Source organism: Phaethon aethereus (assembly GCF_964289735.1).
Source record: "Phaethon aethereus genome assembly, chromosome: 10".
NCBI lineage: Eukaryota > Metazoa > Chordata > Aves > Phaethontiformes > Phaethontidae > Phaethon > Phaethon aethereus.
In genome coordinates, this window is record NC_138586.1 from 924,361 (window position 1) to 944,314 (window position 19,954).

At 65.3% G+C, this 19,954-nt stretch overlaps 1 protein-coding gene across 1 annotated transcript; it reads right to left on the reverse strand.

Moving 5' to 3' along the window:
- Positions 1 to 2,770: 2,770 nt before the first annotated feature.
- LOC309408313 (tumor necrosis factor ligand superfamily member 10-like) lies at positions 2,771 to 8,267 on the reverse strand (the record flags this gene model as incomplete). Its single annotated transcript, XM_082004117.1, has 5 exons — positions 2,771 to 3,417; positions 3,637 to 3,744; positions 4,258 to 4,294; positions 4,615 to 4,761; positions 8,043 to 8,267. 5 exons carry the CDS (start codon positions 8,265 to 8,267, stop codon positions 2,975 to 2,977), a joined length of 960 nt encoding a protein of 319 aa, XP_081860243.1. The 3' UTR covers positions 2,771 to 2,974.
- Positions 8,268 to 19,954: the final 11,687 nt, after the last annotated feature.

The window sequence follows — 19,954 nt, forward strand, 5'->3', positions numbered from 1 at the left end:
GTGGCTCGAGGTCTCTGCCCGGGGGTGCCTGTGCCACCAGAAAGCCACCCCGGGCTCCGCGATGCTGAGCCGCAGGCTGTGCCGGCGCGCTCCTGCTGCGGCTCTTGGAACCTTTTGCAAAGCCCAGCGTCCGTCAGCATCTCGGGGAAATTGAGGAACAGAGGCTTGAGGAGTGACCGGGTCTGCTGGTGAAGGAAGCGAGCGGTGCCTGCCTGCGCGCTTGGCTCTCGCCCCACTCGGTCTGCTTTCTCCGTCCCCAGCAGCTGTAGAAAATGAAGGTGACGAGGGCTGGCGGGTTGCGGTTGTGGCTTCAAACCCCTGTGATTAAAGACTCCCTGTCCTCCTCACACCTCCGGGCTGGCCTGCAGGTATTCCTGAAGAAAAAAAAAAAATCTTTGCAGAACGTTGTGTCAACGAGCTCTCGGCTTGGAGGACGCTGGATTCCTGAGGATGTTGCACATGTGGCCATGGGGTTGATCTTGTCCAGCCCTCAGGACTTCCCACTGATGTCAAACTTCCAAAAGCCAGGACCAGCGCGGCAGCCTCGCCTGCTTGGCTCCTTTCATTCCTGTGGGAATGAAACCGGGGGGTCTCTGCAGGGGCTGGGGCGGGACGTGCCGGAGCGGGAGCTTCTCCCGTGCCGCTCCGCGTGGGCGCAACGCTGTTTTGGCTCCTGCGGTGCTTGCTTTTTGTTAAATTTCGAACTAGTTTTGGGGAAAATGAAAAGCCTCTTCCAGCTTGTTGCATGTCAGAGGTGCAGCGACGGCCCTGGGTGGTCTTGCTCTTCTCAGCCTCTTTTTTTGTTTTGCGTTAAGCCTCCTCTAAGCTCACGCTCACGCGCGCAGCAGGGCCCAGCGCGTTTGGGGGCCTCTGCGAAGCGAAACGAGGGGGGACCCGGCCGCGCTGCATGCTTTCGGCTTTTGTTCGTGTTGGGCAAGAGCTCAACGCGCCGGCCAGGGCCGAGCGCCGTGTGGGGCCGGGGGACCTCGGCCGGGGCGGGGGGTGGCCGGGGGGGAGCGGGAGCCTGCAGCCCCGCCTGGAGCCGGGGAGCAGCCATGTTACCCCCTTTGCGGGTGGCTGGGAGGCTTTGGAGGAGCCAGGAAAGCTGCCCGTGCCTTTGGGGCTGGTGTGGGCGCTTGTGTGCGGGGTGAGGGGGCCACCCCGTGTCCCCGGGGGGGGCTTTTTGTATCGGCCTCGCTGGAGTGGGAGATGGAGGCTGGCGCGGGGGAACGGCCAGCGTCTGGGGGTGGGGGGCCGTGGCAGCTGCCTGGCACCAGCTCCCCGCCGAGGAAGCAAAGAGACGAAGGCCCCGGGCCGGGGAGCGGGCGCGCGTCTCCCCGGCAGTGCCCCAGGCGGCCGCGGCGGAGCCCTTCGAGGCGAGATGAGGCAGGACCCGGTTGTCGCCCGCAGCTCTCGGGGCCAGAGCTCCTGGGAACCGCATGACCCTGTTCCCCGAGGCCGCCTTGGCCCCGGGCGGCTCCGCTGCCGCCACCGGCGCAGCAGCACCGCGGGGCTGGTGCGGCCGGACTCCGCTCGGGCAGGCGGGGGAGCGGGGAGGGGAGGCCGGAGGGGGGCTGTGGGCAGCCGGGGGTGAAGCTGCCCCTCTGCTCTGCCCCCGTGCTGGGCCGGGGCCGGTGAAGCGGGGCTGCCCGGGACCCAGCAGCGTGCCGGCTGAGCGTGGGGCCCGGCCCAGACCCCGGACGCTTTGGTTTGCCCAGCGCTGCGGCTGCTCGGAGCCCCGGGGCGCAAAGAGGTGCCAGACCAGTGCTGGAGTACGGGCTTTATTTAAACCAGCACCGAGGGTCCCCCTGCAGCCGTGCCGGCGTGGGGGGGTGCTTGCGTCCTTTGTGGGAGCCTGTGCTGCCGTCCTGTCCGCACCCAACAGTCTCAATACGATACAGGGAGTATACAGGTAATTACGAAAGGGAGCTGTGGCCAGCCCCGCGTCCGTGGGGCGAGCCAGCTTGCCCACGCTCTGCCCTGCTTGAACCCACCTTTTGCACCTGACACGGCCTTTAACGCCCGGGGGCTGGTCTTGTCCCTCCAGGGGCCTGTGCGGCTACCGCCGGGGCTCACCCCCCCAGGGGTGCGGGGGCTAAAGGTGTGAGCAAGCGGGTGGCTGCGCTGGCCCAGCGGGGCTGGGAGGACCCAAAACCCGCCGAGGACAGAGAGATGCTTGGTCAGAAGCGAAGGGGAGGTGTGATGGCGAGCTCCTGGGCCGGACGGTCCCGTGCAGCTCGGCCCCGGCAAAACGCGCCTCTGCCACGAGCCTGGGTGCGGCTGCTTGGGCTGGCGGCGACTCCAGCCTCGTGGTCCTGCTCTTCGCCCTCCCCTGAAACCGGTTGCTGGCATCGCTCCAGGTTTCCCATTAGCCCGAACCGAAACTCCTTTGCTGGACCTTGCCTCGTACCTGCCGGCTGGGGCCGTGCCCTGGGGCCGCCAGCCCTGCGCCCGCCGTGCCGCCGCTCTCTGTGAACCCCGGCTTCTGTCCCCGCGCCTCAGCTCGGGTCCCCCAGCAGCCGCAGCCTGGCTGGCCGGGTCCGACCCTGCCGGGCGCGGGGTCAGACGTGCGGAGGGTCGTCCTGCCGCGGGGACGCTCTGTCGTGCGGTTGCAGACGCGGCCCCGGTGCCTCTCCTGCAGCAGGGAGCCGTTTGGTGCTACCTGCTCCCGTTGCTCAGACGGGGGCCAGGGAGGTGATGTGCCACCGGGGCCGGGACGTTCCCCCTCGTGCACGTCTCCCGTGGGCCCTCGGAGATCCTTTCCGGCCCGCGGGCTTCCTCCCGGCTGGATGGCGGGGCCCCGTGCGGCACTGAGCACAGGGGGTCCCCGCGGGCAGCCGCCCCCTGCGCCCCGCTCTGGCTCGTCCCTCGTCGCAGGGGACACCGCACGCAGGGAAGGACCCTGCGCCAGGCCCCCCCAGGCCGGGGAGACGAGGGGCAGGAGCAGCGGGAAGGGGGGAGGCGGAGGTGGTGGTCACAGGTCCAGCCGGAAGGCCCCAAAGTAGCTGGCTGCTGCATCGTTGTAGTCGATGGCCAAGGAGGAGACGGAGACAAAGAGCTCGTCGCCGGCCTTCAGCTCAAACAGTCCCCCCTGGTAGAGAGCGTGGAGCCCGTAGTCCGCCTCGGGCGCCCAGCACTTGGTGCCCACCCCTTTGAGCAGGAGGATGGGCTGGCTGTAGGAGGTCTTCCAGTTGATGCACTGCACGAGCTGAGGGACGGAGACGCGGGTGCTGGCCCCGTCGCTGGGGTAGCGGAAGTAGATCTGGGAGTAGACGTAGTACTTGCCCGCCTGGTTGACCCGCAGCCGGCCATCGCGGTAGGTGATGTTCTGCAGGTGCGAGTGGATGGTGCTGTCTTCCCAGCGGGTGATGGCGTGGCGGCAGGACTGGGAGAGGTTCCCGAAGCGCTTGGAGTTTCCTGGGGAGAAGGAAGGGTCACCGAGAGGAGCGAGATGTTCTGGGGGGCACCCGCCAGGGTCAGGAGAAAGGGAAGGGGCAGCGAAGGTGGTCTTGGACTGGACAGGAGAAAGATCTCCCAAATGCATCCTCCCACCCCGGTCCCCTGCCCTTTGGGTGAGACCTTTCCCGGTTGCCGTCTCAGAAACGCGCCGGTGCCCTGCGGGGCTCCCCGACTCACCGTCCTGCGCCAGGCTCTGCGGGCGGAGGGTGAGATGTGCCGAGGGCTTGCCGGCCGTTTTGGGAGGAACTTGCCCCTCCGAGGTGTTGACGTAGCTCCGCCGGGCCTCTGCGAGGAAAGGGACATGCGGCTGTAGAGGACAGAGAGCGTGGGGACGCCCGGCCCCAGGCCGGCAGAGCAGGTCCTTACTAAGCAAGCGGAGCGAGCCGGGCAGGGAAATGACCCACTGACGCGTCGAAAAGGGAGGTTATTGCGGGATGGAAATGTCTAGTCAATCATTACCTAACGTTTCTGCGCCGACCCCTCTGGCCCTGGTTCCCCGGACTCCAGGCAGACATACAGACCTGTCCCTCCAACCCGTTATTCCCCGGGGACGTATGCCCTTCACCCGTCTTGGCTCCCCTCTCCTGCCCCGGCTCGCAGCACCGTGCCCGGTGGAGTTTGCCCCGGGAGCGACCGAGCCCCCCAGCCCTCTGGCATCGCCGGCCGCACGCCGGGCCGCGCGCACGTGGGCCGCCGGCCGGCTGCAACCCGGCCCCAGCAAAGAGGCTGTTGATGCTTTGCAGCGCCGGTGCCGGCACCCCGGCTGCTACCCCCCGTGCTGGGCCAGGAGGGACTCACCCTTCACCGCGCTCCTGCGGATAACGTTCTCCGTCACCTGAACCATTAGAGAAGAGAAACAGTCCCACGGTTAAAGGTGAAATGGGGGTTCCCCGCACCCCAGCTCCTCTTGTCCCTTCCAAGCCTTCCTGACCTTGTCTTTCACACTATGGCTCTGGGCTCCACCAGTTCCTCGGGGCAGAGGGCCTGGTGTGCAGCCCCGCTCCTCCGCTCCCCTCTTAAACCACCCTTGTGGTTGCCCTCTGCCACCCCGCCGGGGAGGCCGATGGGGAAACTGAGGCAGGGAGGCAGGCAGGAGCTCTCCCACCAGCTGTCCCGTCCTCACCCGGCCCCCAAAGCTGGCGGGTCCAGCCTCACCGTGGCCACGTAGGCTTTGATGGCGCTGGCCAGCTTGAGGCAGGACTGGTTGCCGATCAGCTCCTCCAGGCCAGAGCCCTCCTGCTGCTGGTTGATAACCTGCAGACAGCGCAGCTCCTCCGCGCTCCCCGGCGCCTGGGCTTTGAGCTGGAACAGAAACACCCGCACGGCCCCGCGTCAAACGGGGGTGGTGGGACAGGGCCGTACCGCCGGGGCACGGGCACCGGCCAGGTCTCCTGTGCTGGGATGGAGGCAAGTGGCAGGAGGCTGCGCGGATCCCAAGTTTTGTCAAAAATCTGTTTTTGTGGGTTGGACAGGTTAAACCTCATCTTGTCCTCCTGTGATCCCTGGCAGAAGCGAGTCTTACTCATCCCAGCTCTTCGGGAAACACGACAGCCCCTTGCATCGAGTTCCAGCGCTGAGCTCGCGGAGGAGGCCAGCCTCAAGGACTCTCGCAAGCTGCAGAGCACCAGGTAAAAAAAGGAACCCGAATTTCCCATTCTCCTTCACCACCTCCTTTCCTGCCCTGGGGGAATGAGGTTTCTCGAGCAGTAAAACCCAGCCTTAGCTTTGAACGAGACGTTCACAGCTCCTGGGGAAGCGGTTGCCCTGCGAGGCTTGGCTCTGTACGGCGCGCGGGGGGAAGAGCTGCAGCTGCACGCGGGACGTGCCCAGGCAGCCTGGTCCACGCTCTTCGTGCGTTCACGCTGCTGAGCTCAGCTGGGGTTGCAAAACAAGCTCTCACGCAGCTCTGCCCTTCCAGCTGCCGAGCCGCGCCGGCCGGAGACGGGACCCCGAGCACTCGCAGTGCTGCGTCAGCCCGGGCAGATCTCAGGCGCTTTCTAGCCTGCGCCGGCTTGCGGTTGGGGCTGGGAAGCCTTCCCTCCGCGTGACGCCGCACGGCGAGCTGCCCCTTCCCAGGCTGTCCCGGGGCTGACCCGGCTCAGCTCTGGCTGGGGCGGCGCAGTGGGGGACAGGCACGGCTGGCTATAGGGTCTCGCCGCTCCGTGCTGCTGGCTAGGGCGTGGGGAAACCGAGGCACGGATGGGACGGCTGCCCTGAACTCGGCCTGCCAGGAGCTGGCAATGAACACTGGCACCTTGACCATCCTACCTTTGTCACCTGGGTCATTCCCAGATCCCAGGATAGGACCCAGGAGTCCTTGGGCTTGTCCACATCGTCACCTGGTGCTCGGCCACCTCCAGCACCCTGCGCTTCCCCCACGTCCCTGCTTGCTCCGCACCCCCCAGCCCCCAGCCTGCCCACCTCCCTCGGCCACAGTTCTGGGTGCTCGCTTGGCCTGGTACTGGGATGCGCTCCTGTTTGGGATCACTGACTCTTGTGTTGGCAGAAAGACGGTGTGAGGTCAGACAAAAGGGCTTGGGCTTTGGTTCCTTTTGCACGATTGGGCCAACAGTCTGCCCTCGCACTGGCTGCCTGGACCTGCCAGCCGCACGGTGGCTAGCAGACGGGCCGCAGCGGCAAGCTCGAGGGCACTGACATGCTGGCTCGTGTGGCTGGAGGGCTGGAGGAAGGCGAGCGCGGCCCTGCTGGCGTTTTCCCCAGGCTGGGTTTAGCCAGCTGGGCTCCAGCCTTGCAGAGACCTGCCTGCCCGCGGGGGTGGATGCATGGAGCCCGCCGAGGCAGCAAACCCCCAAGTGCTGGGGCTGTTCGCACGGAACTGCACAGCCCGAGTGCCTGCTCGGGCCAGGCCCACGCGTGCTGTTCCTCCGCGCTGCCACGAGCGCTAATTACGGCGCGTGCCCGCATAACTGGGGTCAGCCCTGCTCCTCCCAGCAGCCCGGGTAAGGCAGTGGCACGTTCCCAGCAGTAGCGTGGGCACTGCAACCTCGTCCCTCTGGGTCCCAACAGCTGCCGGGCACCGGATCACGCTAATTGCCTTGATTAAAGCTTGCTGTGATCGGCTGCATGTGCCCCCGGTGGGGTACCCCCTCTGTCTGCCTTCTCCGTCGCCCCTCCTGGGGACCCTGTGCTGGGTGGGGTGTTTAAATTAAGGAAAAAGTAGGGTGGTTTTGTAAAACTGGAGGCAGGGGCAGTACCCCGCGTGAGGGGGTGAGGGCAGGCTGGCCAGGCCCAGTGATTCGGGGTCCCCAGTGACACTGAGCTCGGACTACCGCTTCCCAGCACGGACTAGCCTCTGAAACTAGCCCAAAGAGGTCAACGTATGAGGCTTTCTCCTCCCTGCCGGCCTCCCCTGTGGCTCCGTCTGCCCGCACCCCCTCCCCTCTCCAGTGCCTTTCATGTAACTCCCTCACAGCGGGTGCCACACGGGATCCGGGGATGGAAACAAAGCCCGAAGCGAGGGCCGGAGCCTGCTCCAGAGGATGCTCCACGGGGCAGCAGCCAGGCTCTTCCCTCGCACCCCTGGGCAGGGCTTTCCCTTTCTCTTCGTTCCCTGCCGCTGCTGCGGTTTTGTGCAACGCTCGGCACGGTGGGGCCCTGCCCCTGGCCAGGGATGGGGGGAGCAGCAGTGGGGCTGCCTGTCAGTCCTGAATTTCCCCCTCCCCGTAGCAAAGACCTCTGCTGTTTGCTGTTCTCCCCTCCTTGACCCTCCCGTGCTCGGGGATTGCCGTGGGCCCGAGGCGGCTGCCGGGGGTGTGGGGGGGGGGTCTTTCAGCAGGATCAGGCCAGTCGTGTCAGACTTTGGGAAGGGTTTGGCAGGAGTGACACTGCGGGAAGGGGGGAGCGAGGGGAAAGGCTGGGTCCCGGCACCGACGTTCGGTGCAACGGAGCCGAAGGAAGCACCTGAGAGCTGCTGGGCTGGGGAGGGGGTCCCAGCCGGGCCCCTTCCAGCACTTTGCAAAGGAGGGGCGGAGGATTCGAGGGTCCTGGAGAACGGCTGGGACGGGAATGGTGCGGGAGGAGGGGAGCAGATGAAGTAGGAACCAGAGGCGAACGGGGCCTGGAGCCCACCCCGTCCCCCTCTGGAGCTGCAGGCTCGGACGGGGCCCCAGGGCAGGCCCTCCCCGCCGCGTGGACCCACGGCTCCGCAGGGAGCGCAGGACAAAGGCTCCTTCTCGCCACATCTGGCTCGGCAGCTCTGGGCGGGGCTGGGAGCAGTGTCCACCTCCCACCCCACATCTGGCTCCGCGGCTCCCAGGGGAGCTGGGGGCCGTGTCCAACCCCCGCCTCCACATCTGGCTCCGCGGCTCCGGGCGGAGCTGGGGGCAGTGCCCCCCCCCGCCTGCACATCTGGCTCCGCGGCGGGCAGCGCCGGTAGCCGCCGTCCCCGGCGAGCCGAGGCGCGGAGCGAGGAGCTGGCAGAGCCCTCCCAGCAGCCGTCGGGTCTCCCGGGGCTGCGGCCCCCGCCGGTCCCGGCCCCCCGGGGCCCCGCCCGCACCGGGACGGCCCGGCGGAGCGGGTGTGCGCAGGGGGGCGCAGGACAAAGCCCCCGCCAGCGGGCTCACCTTGGAGATGGCCATGGTGAAGTAGACGAAGAGGCCAGTGGTGGAGGCGATCTGCAGGGCGAGGATGGCCATGACGGCCACGCTGCCCCACAGCGGCCCGCACCGCCGCCGCCGCCGCCGCGCCCCGCCGGGGCCGGGGCCGGGGCCGTCCGCCAGCATACGGGCCTCCGAGCCGTCGCTGTCGGAGCGCAGGTACGGCCCGGCGCTGGGCTGGTGCGGGGCCATGGCCCGCCCGCCCCGGCTGCGCTGCCCCGCGCCCGCCGCGCTGCGACGGGGCCGCGACGGCGGCGCGGCGGGAGGGACCGGCCGGGGGCGGGGGCGAGGGGCGGGGCGAGGGGTGGGGCCTCCCCGCCACCACCTCCCGCCGCGGGGGTCGCGAGGGGGCCGGGACACGGGACCGAGGGGTGGCCCCGGGGACCGCGAGGAGGCCCCGGGGACCGAGGATGGCCCCAGGACCATGGGTGGCCCCGGGATCATAGGGTGGCCCCGGGGACCGAGGATGGCCCCAGGATCATAGGGTGGCTCCGGGGACCGAGAGGTGGCCCCGGGGACCGAGGATGGCCCCAGGACCATGGGTGGCCCCGGGATCACAGGGTGACCCCGGGGACCGAGGATGGCCCCAGGACCGAGGGGTAGCCCCCGGGACAGGATGCGGCGGCAGCTACCCCCCGCAGTGGCAGAAAGGCGGGGGGACCAGGGGTGACAGGGTCACGTTTCGGCAGGGAACCCCCGCGTGACCCACAGAGTAGCGTCAGTGCTGGTGGGGTGGCCCCACGCGGCTGGGGACACCCAGCTCCAGGCAGCGAGAAACACCTTCCCCCCCCTCGCTGCCTGAGCCGAGAACAGAAAGTCTCTGGGCTGGGGGGGACGTGACCTGGCAGGGGTTTCCGTGATGGGCCACCCGCCCCTGGGGGCCACTGGGCCGGGGCTCAGCTGGCCTCCCCAAGAAGCTCAGGCAAATAGGGGTTTGCAGAACGGGGGTCAGCTGCTGCTGAGCATCTCCCAGAGGCTTTGCCCGCTCTGCCCACCGGCAAGAGCCCACCCCGGCTGGGAGCCGCAGCGCTGGGCTGGCAGCGGGGCAGGCTGTCTGCCGTGCGCGCTGCTGCTCGGCCGCTGAGCCCCAGTGCTCCGTCCTGCGGCTGGGTAGAGCTCCCAGTCGGTCTGAAACAGAGACATGGAGTTGTTTGGAAAGCAAACAGAAAGGCTGGAGAAATGGCTGTTACCTGACGACTGCAATAGCCGCTCGGTGGTCAGGTGAGTCGTTGGCTTTTAGTGCTTTTACCTCTGAAATGAGTGTGAGATCTTGATAGAACACAGGAGCACTTCAGCCCCCCCAGCACCGCTCCCTCTTCCTTGAGGATGGGGCGTGGGAAAAGTGGGCTGGCCTCAGCCCAAAGCCACAGACAGCTCTGCTGAGCCCGAGCCTCGTGCTGGGGGAGATTTAGAGTTGATGGTGAAATAGGGACCTGACTGCGAGCCAGAGAATTTGGACCCAGGTGAGACCCATGGTGGAGGTAGCTGCCCTGTGGCCCACCCCGTCCCCAGGACTTCAGGCCCTGCAGCCATCCCCAGGCTGGGACACAGGCCGGTGCTGCAGCCACAGTTATTCACAGGGATGTGCCACAGAGACGCGGCTATGAAGCCAGAGCTGCTCTGAGTCCACCAGGTCTGAGCTCCCTGTGTGCCACGCGGGTCCCCAGCTAGTGCTGCTCTCCCTCGGTGAGAGCTGTGAACCAAAGCCCTGCCAGGCTGAGCTCTGATCCTTAAGGGGCTTAAAGCCGTCTGTGATATTTCGGTAGTAACAGCGGTTCAGCATTTGGCCCTTAAGCCTGGTCTTTCTGGGCTGGGTCTTGCAGAGCATCTGTCATCTAAGGACCCCCTGACCCAGGGAACAGGGAGAGGAGTAGGCAGAGGTGGCTCACCAGCGGCTCACTCCTCCAGCGCTCTCACACAATGAAGGGCATTTTTTTTTCCTTTAGAGAAGGAACATGTCCCGCTTCACATCCTGCCTGCCAGGAATGGCACTGTCTCTTCCACCGAAGCCTCTTGCCTTCGCCCGGCTTCGTGCAAGACCAGTTTCCTGCAGGGAACCCCAGCAGACACAGGAGATGCAGGAGAAGGCCGCTATCTACAGGTACCACCTAATTAAAAGGGAAAGAGCAGGTCCAGTTTCTCTTTTTAATGATTTGTGGGGCTGGGGGGAAGCAGCAGCTCACTCTCAGGTCCCTCATTGCCTTGGGCTCGGGTGGGGGGAACAGGAATTGTCCTTTCCCTCAGCTGCCAGGGCAGGAGCTTGACGAAAAACCCCTCAAGCGTCTTTCCAGTCCTCCTGTTCTGCTTACGCGTTCTTGTCGCGCCTTACGGACGCCGTGTTGTCCACGCAGCGCTGCCAGGCTCTTCGCCCCGTCTGCAGAGCGAGGCAGCGCCCACCCTCCAGGTCGGGAGGAGGATGGCGAGGCAGCGTGAGGCTCTTCGGGGTTCCCTCCCCAGGAGGCGGAGGAGATGGCCCTTGTCGGAGCACATTCGGGGCTGAGAGCAGGTCCTCATGCCCGTCCCCAAATGCAGCCCCCCTTGGGCTGCGGGGGGGGTGAGTGCGTGGCCCTGTTGTCCGAGCTGGTCACGCGTGGGGCAGAGCACGGCAAAGGCTCAAGCAGGTCCTGCCTTTTCCTCTGTCTGATTGGGAGCAGTCCTGCTGCGGAGCAGGGTGGTCCCCACGCTCCTCGGCGCCCATGTCCTTCCTCCGACCCTTGCTCTCTGGCCCCTGGGTTGGCATCGCACGAACCCCAGCAGCAGTTTTGAGTGGGTGTCCTCCACAAGCCCCCCTCCACCCATGCTTGCTTTGCCATGAGGTGAGCGTGGGGACACTTAAGCTCAGCACTTTGGTATCCCCAAGCCGAGTTTTATCCTTAGGCGTGCACCAGTGTGCACGTTGGGCTCCTCTGGGCTGCTCTCGGCAGGGGAGCCGCGTGACCAGCCATTACGGCCTCCTGAACATGGGAAAGTGGGTAACTAGCCACCTTATCTGCTTTTATTGCTTTTCTAAAAGACTTCGCCAAGCCTTGAATAATGCAAGCTCCGTACAACAGTCTTTAGATAGCTGATCTAATCACTCGCTGGCTGCACGAGTGTCTCCAGTGGACTGGAGCGGATCGGGGGGAGTGTGTGTGGAGGAGGCTGGCCGTCTCCTGGGCATCTTCTGGGTAGCAAAAAGGTTTTTCCTCTTTTCTTCTCACAGAAAGGCAGCACTGATGCTGTTTGGGGGCTGCGGCTCCCCTTGTTCCCCATCTCCCGTTGACCTGCACCGGAGCCTGCTGAGAGCAAAGCTGCAGGACCAGGGTGAAGGAGGTGGGACCCGATGCGGGCAAGAGACGCGGAGGGGGACGTTGAAGGGCTGAGGACTGATTTATTACCAACTGCCCCAGCCAAAGCCTTTCAGCTTGGGCTGCTGGTTGCTGCTAGTGTTTGCTCTCGTCTCCCCCCACTCTTTCTGCGTGAGGGGCTGCTGAACTCCTGGTGACTTCTCTTGCAGGGACCTGGGTGGGGAAAACACTGCCCGTTCCACCTCTGTGCTGTGTCAGTCAGGATGCTCCTGAGACAAGGGGAGCTTCCAGCCAAAAGCATGTGCCAAGTCCACGGGTGGTTTTTCCCCCTCTCTGCCAGCTCAGTGCATGACCTGGTGCCCAGAGCCTGCGAGCAGCCGGCGCTGCTCAGCTCAGCACCAGTTCGGGCACCATCCCTGCCCTGGCAAGTAGCTGTTGCCCCAGGCGAGACGCCTTTGTTGGAGCTGGGGAAGGGCACGGAGCCAGGAAAGAGATAACTATTCATTTCTAAAAAAAATCCAGTAAAAAATGAACCCTCCTGGTTGCTCTTCTCATTAAAAGGGCTCAGGACCTTCAGAGCCAGGGCGAGGGGAGAAGGGCTAGGAAAGGCACATCTGTGGCACAAAGTGCTTGCAAAACCTTGCCCTGGTCGCTCGGGCAGCAGTTCTGCCTGCTTCTGCTGTTGGAGGGCTGCGTGCACTGGGGGCTTGCAGGGACCCCCCCCATGCAAGGGGCAGCGTGTGCCTGTCGGAGCAGCCAGTGGGGCAGGGTGGAGCGGCGGCAGAGATGGCCAAGCTCCTGCTTTTGGTGGAGGCGAGCTTGAAGAGCCAAAAGCATTTGCAATTTGGGGCGTGGATGCGCATGCAGAAGCAACCTGGGCACCGCTCACCCGTGCGCTGCTGTCCCGGGCCGTGCGCTGCTCCGTGGGAGGGGGCAAGGGCGCACGTGGGCTCTGCTGGCCGAGGGAAGTCTGGAGCCACGAGAACCTGGCAGCTCGGGGCGGCTCTCCGTGCCTTGGAGATGGGAGACTCGCAGAGCAGGCAAGCCTGTGTGTGAGGAGGGCAGGACCAGAACTGGAACTGCGCAAAGAAAACTGGGTGGGAGCCAGATTCAAAAAAATGCCTCCTGATACTGGCTGAGGAGTTGTTTTTCACTTCTAATGTTTCCTGGTCTGTGCACTGGGAGAGCCGGGTCAGCTGAGCCTGGAAAATTGTTTCCTCAGCACTCGGTGGTGCAGAGCAAGTGCAGGAGAAGGTGTTTTGCTGGGGTCTGTCCGGTGGGGTCAGCAAGGCGCTGGGGTGGGGGAACCCAGGCAGCGAGCACCTGCCTGGAGGTGCGAGTTGTGTGTCAGGGGTTTTCCGGTCTGTCCCGCGGATTTGCTTCAGCTTTGCTGCGGGTGGGACGGTTGAACGTACAATTTAGTCACGTTATTTTCCCATGCTTTGCGGGGGTGATAGTGTGTGCAGGATCTGCTGGGCTAGGCTAGACCGGACCCCTCTCGAGCTGCGTTAGCGGCGGGGCGTTCCTCCCTGACTCGCACCTTCCGGAGCAGAGCTCCAGTGCTGGGTCGCAGCTTCCCGAGGCTGTTCCTTTAAGGCAAACCACAGCCTGGCGTCCTTCGCGCGAGCAGCTGATGATTTCTAACATGTGTTGGGCTACATGATCTTCGGTCAGGAAACGGCAGCCCCCCGGGATGCGAAAGCGTTACGTGCGGCTCGGGGAGGCCATTGCCGACCTCCCTGGTATGCTCTCTCGAACACTTGTCTTTTGATTTGAACTGATCGAGTCCTGTGCTGAGATTTTTTGGGGGGGCGGGGGGGAAGAAACCTCTTCCCCATCACGCCGTGCTTCCAAGGCTCAGTGGGAAGGTCAGCGCTTCCAGCCGAGGCACTGGATCAGCTCACCGTCCTGACCAGGTCTGCTGCGACCACGTGGAGAACCGACCGGGACTTCTGTGCCGGGCTCAGTTCTGCCCTTGCCACGGGGAGCGCCTCCTCCGGGGCTGGCAGGGACCAACCCTCCTCCTTTGGGCTCCTCTTCCGCGGCCCGGCAAAGCCGGGGTGGATCACCCCATCACGGGGCAGCGCAGCATCGCACCCTGTAGCTGCCGCAGGGGAACGGGAGGCAGCCAACGCCGTGCCTTGGCCCCCTGCGCCTCTGTGCCTCAGTTTCCCCCTGTCCAGCATGGGCTCTCGGAGGCCCTGGCTTCCTGCCCGCTTTCCCAAGTGCTTGACATCACTGGCAGGACGGTGCCCGGGCTGGACAATTCCCTGGTGTTGGTTCATCCCGGAGAGCGCCGCAAATGCCCCGCCGCAGCGACGTGCCCTGACCGAGCGTGCTCGGTCGGAGGCAGGAAAGGCTGGTTTGGAAGCAGAGGAGAGATGCTGTGAGAAAAGACTGAAACAGCGGGAGGGCTCCCAGAGCCCTTTTTACATGGAAAGGCGGGAGATGCGAGGGCCAGCTTACCCCCTCTCAGTGATACCACATCCCCTGGGGGATGCTCTGACCCGTGGGTGAGATCAGGGAGCTGGTGCCTGCATGCTGTGGGTCTGCCCACTGACTCGGGGCTGTGTTTGGCTGTGAGGTGGGTCAAGCTTTACGCTGGATGTGTGCTGGGACCTCTCCTCACCTGCCTGTGTGGTGCTTTGGGGTATCCAGCTGCAGTGGCAGCACAGGGTCCTCATCACCATCAGCCAGCACCTCTGGGGGAGATGCCAATGCAGGGTCCTGGGGAAGAGAAGAGCCTTTGAAAAACTGGAGACGGACCTACGGGGACCAGGATGGAGACGTGGGATGGAGCAGGGTGGGTAACCTCGTTGTTGGCTGGGGCACCGCTCCAAGGCCACCACAGAGGGGACGCTGCTGGGAGACACGGTGCTCACGAGGCTTGGTGCAGCACGGCTGAGCGCTGACCTCAGCGCAGGTCGTACTGGGGTGATTTTCCAGCTCCTGGTGCCCCTTCGCCCTCCCACGGGGGGACCTTGAGGTGAGCAGCGTGGGAGCACACGGCGCTGGCCGGTCCTGCTGTGGGGTCCCCCTTGGCAGACTGGCTTGGGGACAAGGATGTGCCAGTGGGACCAGGACAGGGTGACCCAGGCAGACATGACTCAGCACCCAGACAGCATGACTCAGCACCCAAGAAATGCTGTCTGACAACGCCTAAGTGCTGGTGCCACCGTAACTGATGGTGCACTAACTGGGTGCCCAGTTTCTCCCCGGGATCGGCAGCTCCAATCTGCCCGAGACCACCGCTGAGCCAGCAGAACCCCTGTCCCCACAACCCCGAAAGTTTGCACGATGGGAGGGACCCGTGTCTTTGAGAAACGCCCAGAGAGGCTCTTTCCCAGCCGCATCCAGAATATCCCTCCGGAAAAGGGAGCCCCAGTAAGGGGACGCGCAGGACTACACAAGCCTGGCTCGGGGCCGTCCTGGAAGGTCCGCAGGCACGAGCCCTCCCCAGCTCTGGAGGTCCGGCTGGGCCTGGCGGTTGGGTCAGGCTGTGCCGATGCTCTCAGTAAGACTTGTGGAAGAGTTGTTTCAGGCTTTATGACCAGCCTCACCTGCCTCAGCCCTTCTGCCCTTCCTCCCACAAGACCCAAGCACACGGCTGGGCTCCGCTCCCTGCCTCAGTTTCCCCTCGGCACCGTGCCATGCGCAGCACCCTTTGCTGCCGTGCTGTAGCGCCATGCGGTCGTGTACAAACCACGGTCCCAGCAATCCCCTTAAACGGAGACGTCACTTTTCAGCCTTGTCCTTTCCCCTAAACGCACCTGGGTCAGCCTCAAGCTGCCCAGTTTGGGCCCATCCCTTGGCCAGACCTGTGGAGGGACCTTCAGCCTGACCTCCAGGAGGTCCCGAGACCCCGCCGCCCCCTCACGAGGTGCGGAGACCCTCTGCTCTGTTCCTGGGAATTCGGGAGACCCGTGCGAACCGTGCGGAGGCTGGGGGGGGGCCGGTGTCAGCAGAGCCGTGGTCGGAGCTGACTCAGAGCTTCCCACCACAGGTTTCCTGCTGGCTCAGGGCTTTTTCATGCCTTCCCCCCGCCCCCTCCCAAGGGCTACCCGGCTCCTTGAGAGGATGCTGAGATACATTCGCTACCCGCAGAGCTGCGAGAGGCCCCTGCCCCTGGTCGAGGCAGCTCACGGGGGAAGCGTGTGCTCACTCCTGGTTATACCTTAACAGAAGCCCCGTTGCTGGGCGAACCTTGCTCGTTCCGGGTTGCCGTACGCCTGGCTTGGGCCGGGCAGTGCCGAGGGGCCGCGGGTGTCGGCCCCTCCGCCCGCTCTCAGCCTGCAGCGCAGCTAAAGCAGCCTGTGGGGTGCCCCACTGCCTGCTCGCTGTGGGGCTGCAAGGGGAGGGCATCAACCGTGAGGACCCAGCCTCTTCACCCCATTCCCTCCCCGTGCTCGGGCTGGGAGCAGCCCCTGCCACTGCACCCCCAGGGAAGATGTGTCCGTCCCAGGGCTGCTCCTGGGCTGCAGAGGGTAAAAAGGGAGCTCCGGGTTGTTTTTGACTCATCGCCTGGGTTTTGCAACCTCCTGGCAAAGCAGAGCATCAAAAAAAAAAAAAAAAAAAAAAAAAAAAGAGAGAGAGAGAAAAGAGAAAAAAAAAAGAGGAAAAAGGATGGCCAGAGCCCAGCCCAGCTGGCTCTGGGTGCGTCAGCCGGCCGTGCGGGCCAGCCGTGCCTCCTGTCCCCGGCCGCCGCCGCTGCCCCGCTTTCCTACTTCTCCAAGGCATCGCTGCCTCTGCTCTTGCTCTCACGGCGGGAACTGAGACCCGGGGACAGCCCAGCAGAAGGCATTTTGGCAGCCCCTCCGTGTCCTGCCACCTTCCGCTGCTGCCCACGCGGGTCTCTGCACGAAAGGAAGGCGTCTCGCGGCGCGGGGCAGGATGGGTGTAAAGGCGCCCGCTTCGAGGCTCTGCGTCTATGGTGCCAGCCGAACGTGGTGGCAAGCCGTGGTGCTGGGAGCGGGTCCGTGGGTGGTGACCAAAATGCCCTCGGTCCCTTTTCTTGCAGGGACGCAGGCCTGGGGAGGGCTGTTCCTGGGGTGCCTCCTCCTGGCACCAGCACCGGGGTGAAGGATGTCATGCTGGGAGAAAAGGGGTACCCCGGGGTGCCGGGGAGGCAGCGGTGCCCGGGCAGCCCCCACGGCGATGCCCCAGGGAGGCGAGCTGGAGGGGAAGCTGCGCCGGCGCTGCGACAGGAGCATGGCAGAGGGTCCCGGTTGCCTTGGCGTTTCCTCCTCCTTTCCTGTCGTGCCCTGGCCAGCCTCTCCCGGAGCCTCCACCATCACCTTGCCGGTGGGTCCAGGAGCCCACTTAAGCTCAGCCCCGGGCCTTCAGGCCCTACCTGAGCTGTGTTCTAGGCGTGCCTGCCTCCAGCCCCGCCACAGCCGTGCCGGGCACGGACCGTGGTGATCCAAGTCTTGGCCTGCAGAATAACTTCACGGCCTGACCTCAGGCCTGCCTCTCACCATTGGAGTGCTGGCGGCAGTTTCTCAGCTTGGCAGCGGAGGGACGGACGGCGAGGGGAAGGCTGGGGCCAGCCCCGTAAAGCCACCGCCCTGCAAGCTTCCCCGGCGGGATGGAGAGCCTCAATGGCGCCAGCCCAGCGGCACACTGCCTAAGGTCACGGGGGGACTGCCAGCTCCCGAGACACGCGTGCCCTGGCCAAGAGCGTCCCCGGGCTCCGGTGGGGCACGAAGGGCCGGTGTCTGCCTGCAGCTCCTCGGTGCTGGCCTCCCTCATCCCAACGCTCCTCTGGCCTCCTGACAACCGATCTTCTCGCTCCCTCTAGCGGGACGCTCACGGGGCCTCGGAGCCCGAGCACGCACGTCGTCCTCCTCTTGCGCCTTGATGTCTTCCTGGAGACCCTCCTCCGGCCACCCTGCGTCTGGGCCCGGGTCCGGCCGCTTCCCTCCGCTGGAAGGCTGCTCCAGCAAATTATTAAACCCCAAATTCTTTGTTGCTGTCCTGGGCTCCTTCACCTTTGCCCTCCCAGTGCCGCGAAGGGCCCATGGGGCTGGGGAGGACGTCGGTGCCATTCCCCCCGCACCCTTTCTTACCCAGCATTTGGGATTTTTGCGCCGTGGCAAATAGAGCGGGTGTGCGAGGGCAGCCAGAGGCGCTGCCTTTGGGGTCCTTCCTGCGCACGGAGTTTGGCCGCCCGAGGAGAGGAGAGGAGAGGAGAAGAGGTGGAGAGGAGGAGAAAAGGAAGAGGAGGAGAGGAAAAAGAGAGGAGGAGGAGAGGAAGAAGAGAGGAGGAGAGGAGGAGGAGAGGAAGAAGAGAGGAGGAGAGGAGGAGGAGAGGAAGAAGAGAGGAGGAGAGGAAAAAGAGAGGAGAGGAAAAGGAGGAGAGGAAGAAGAGAGGAGGAGAGGAGGAGGAGAGGAAGGCAGAGCCCCCACCCGTGGCCGCCCCTGACCCCTCTTGTGATGGGGCCGCTGCCCGGCCAAGGCTGATGTTGTCCGGATCCCCGTGCTTCGGGGCCAAGGTCACCCCGCCGAGGGACAGCGGCAGGAGCGGCCCCGGTTCACCCCTCCCCCCCCCCCCGCCATCCCCACGGCGGCTCCGCCCCGGCTCCGCCCCCGCCCCGCCCCCTTCCCCGCCCCGCCCCGCCGGCGGGAGCGTCCCGGTGCCCGCGGCGGAGCTGCCGCCGCTCCGGCCCCGCAGATGTGGCCTGTCCTCCGCCGCCTCCTCCTCCTCCTCCTCCTCGCCTGCCCCGGCGGCGCGGCAGCCGGCCCGGGCATCACAGGCAAGTCTCAGCCACCGGGCGGGGCCGCGGGACGGCGGGGACCCCGGCTCCGTGCTGCCGGGACTGCGTCTCGCGTGGGTGGTGGGTGGCGCGCCGGGGGTGCCCGTGGGTCTAGCGCCGCGCGGTCTGGGGGCTTTTGCTGGCCTGGGGAGGGCGAGCCGCAGCCTCCCCGCCCCGGGCTTCGAGGCGGCAGCTTCTCCCGCTCCTTGCGGCGGGGGCGAGGGCAGGTCCCGGCCCTGGGCGCTCCTTGACGCCGCCTTTGCCCCCGCCGGCGGCCTTTAGAGGCAGCTCGGGAAGGGGCCTGCGAGGCTCCTGTCCCCCGGCGCAATTTCTTGGCAGCCGTCCGACGGGAAAGGGCGAGGGCTCCTTCAGCTCCGTCAGCCCCGGGCTTGTGCCCCTGGTGGAGCGGGAGGGAGGAAAAGGGCTCCCGGGTGGGAGCTGGGGGCGGTCGGCTCTGGCAGCCGTCCTCGGGAGCTCGTGCGCGGCCGGCGGCGCCTTCGGCTTTTCCGCGTCTCTGCTGGAAGCCAGAAATAACGTGGTCCCCGGAGCAGGGAGGGTCTCCTTCTGTGGCCACCGCTCAGGAGGATGAAGTTGAACCTCGGTAGCCGTAGAGTAACTTCTCATTTCTTCGTCAGCCCGCACGCTTTCCCCATGCTACTCCGCTGACCTCAGCCCGGCGTCCGAGAGACTTGTCTCGGCCGTGGGCTGCACCGTGCTTTTGACGATACCGCCGCTGAAGGCCGGTAAAGTTGTCTTCTGGGAATACAAAACCGGCCCGCAGGAAGGAGTCATCGTTAGTTATGCTTTCGATAGACCCGCCAACACGTCTCGCCCCTATGAGAATCGCACGAGGTTCAACGAAACGGACTTCTCGCTGCAGATCGTGCTGCAGCGGGGAGATGACCGGCTGTACCGGTTCAGGTCCGAGTTGGAGGCCACGGGCTGGTTCCAGCTGCGCGTTGTCGGTGAGTGATGAGATAGCAAACCCTCCGCCGCAGCCGGGGAGCTCGAGGCGCTGCGGAGGAAGGTGCTCCAGGTCTGGCACCTGGGGAGCCACGGGTTTGGGTGCTGACAGTCGTTCCGTCTCTCCAGAACCGCTGTCGGAGCCAGAAATCGTGGGCAACTCATCAGTGAAGGCAGGAGGCAACACTAAACTGGTGTGCAATGTCCTGGAAGGGAAGGCAGACTTGTACTGGTGGAAGAAAAACGGGGAGCTGCTGCTGGGAAGTGACCACATCCAGTTTGTTGACAACACCACCCTGTGCATCGTTAGAGCGTCGATGAACGACAGCGGCTACTACGCTTGCGTGGTCCGCAATGAAGTCAGCCAGAATGAAACCTCCTTCCTGCTCCACGTCCAGAGTAAGCGGGGATTTCCTCCCGATGCCCAGGAAAAGAATCAGGGGAAACGGCCCAAAAACCCCTGTATCCTCTCGCCCAGTGCCTGCGCCGAGCGTAACCGCCCAGCAGCAGGTTTTTGCTTGAGGGGGGTGGGTGGGGGGCCGAATTCGGTCTGGCTGCGGAGACTGTGGATTCTCTCCTTTGCAGACGCTGCGAACGTGGTGTTGCCCGTGATCCTGGCGTGCATTATCGTCGGCTCGTTGGCAGGTGAGTGCTGGGCTGACTCTGCCCTGGCTTTTTGGCTGGCCGCTGCGTGGCTGGTGGGCGCTGCGGCAGGTGCCACCTGTGAGGAGGGATGGGTGAGAGGGTCTGTGCTGGCTGACATGGCACGTCCTTGCTGGGACCCGGGTTTCCCACCCAGACACTCCGTGGGCAGGGGCCGGGGCTTTGTCACTGCCGTCGTTTCAAGCAGGGCGTCCCCGAGCAGGTGATGTTGTCC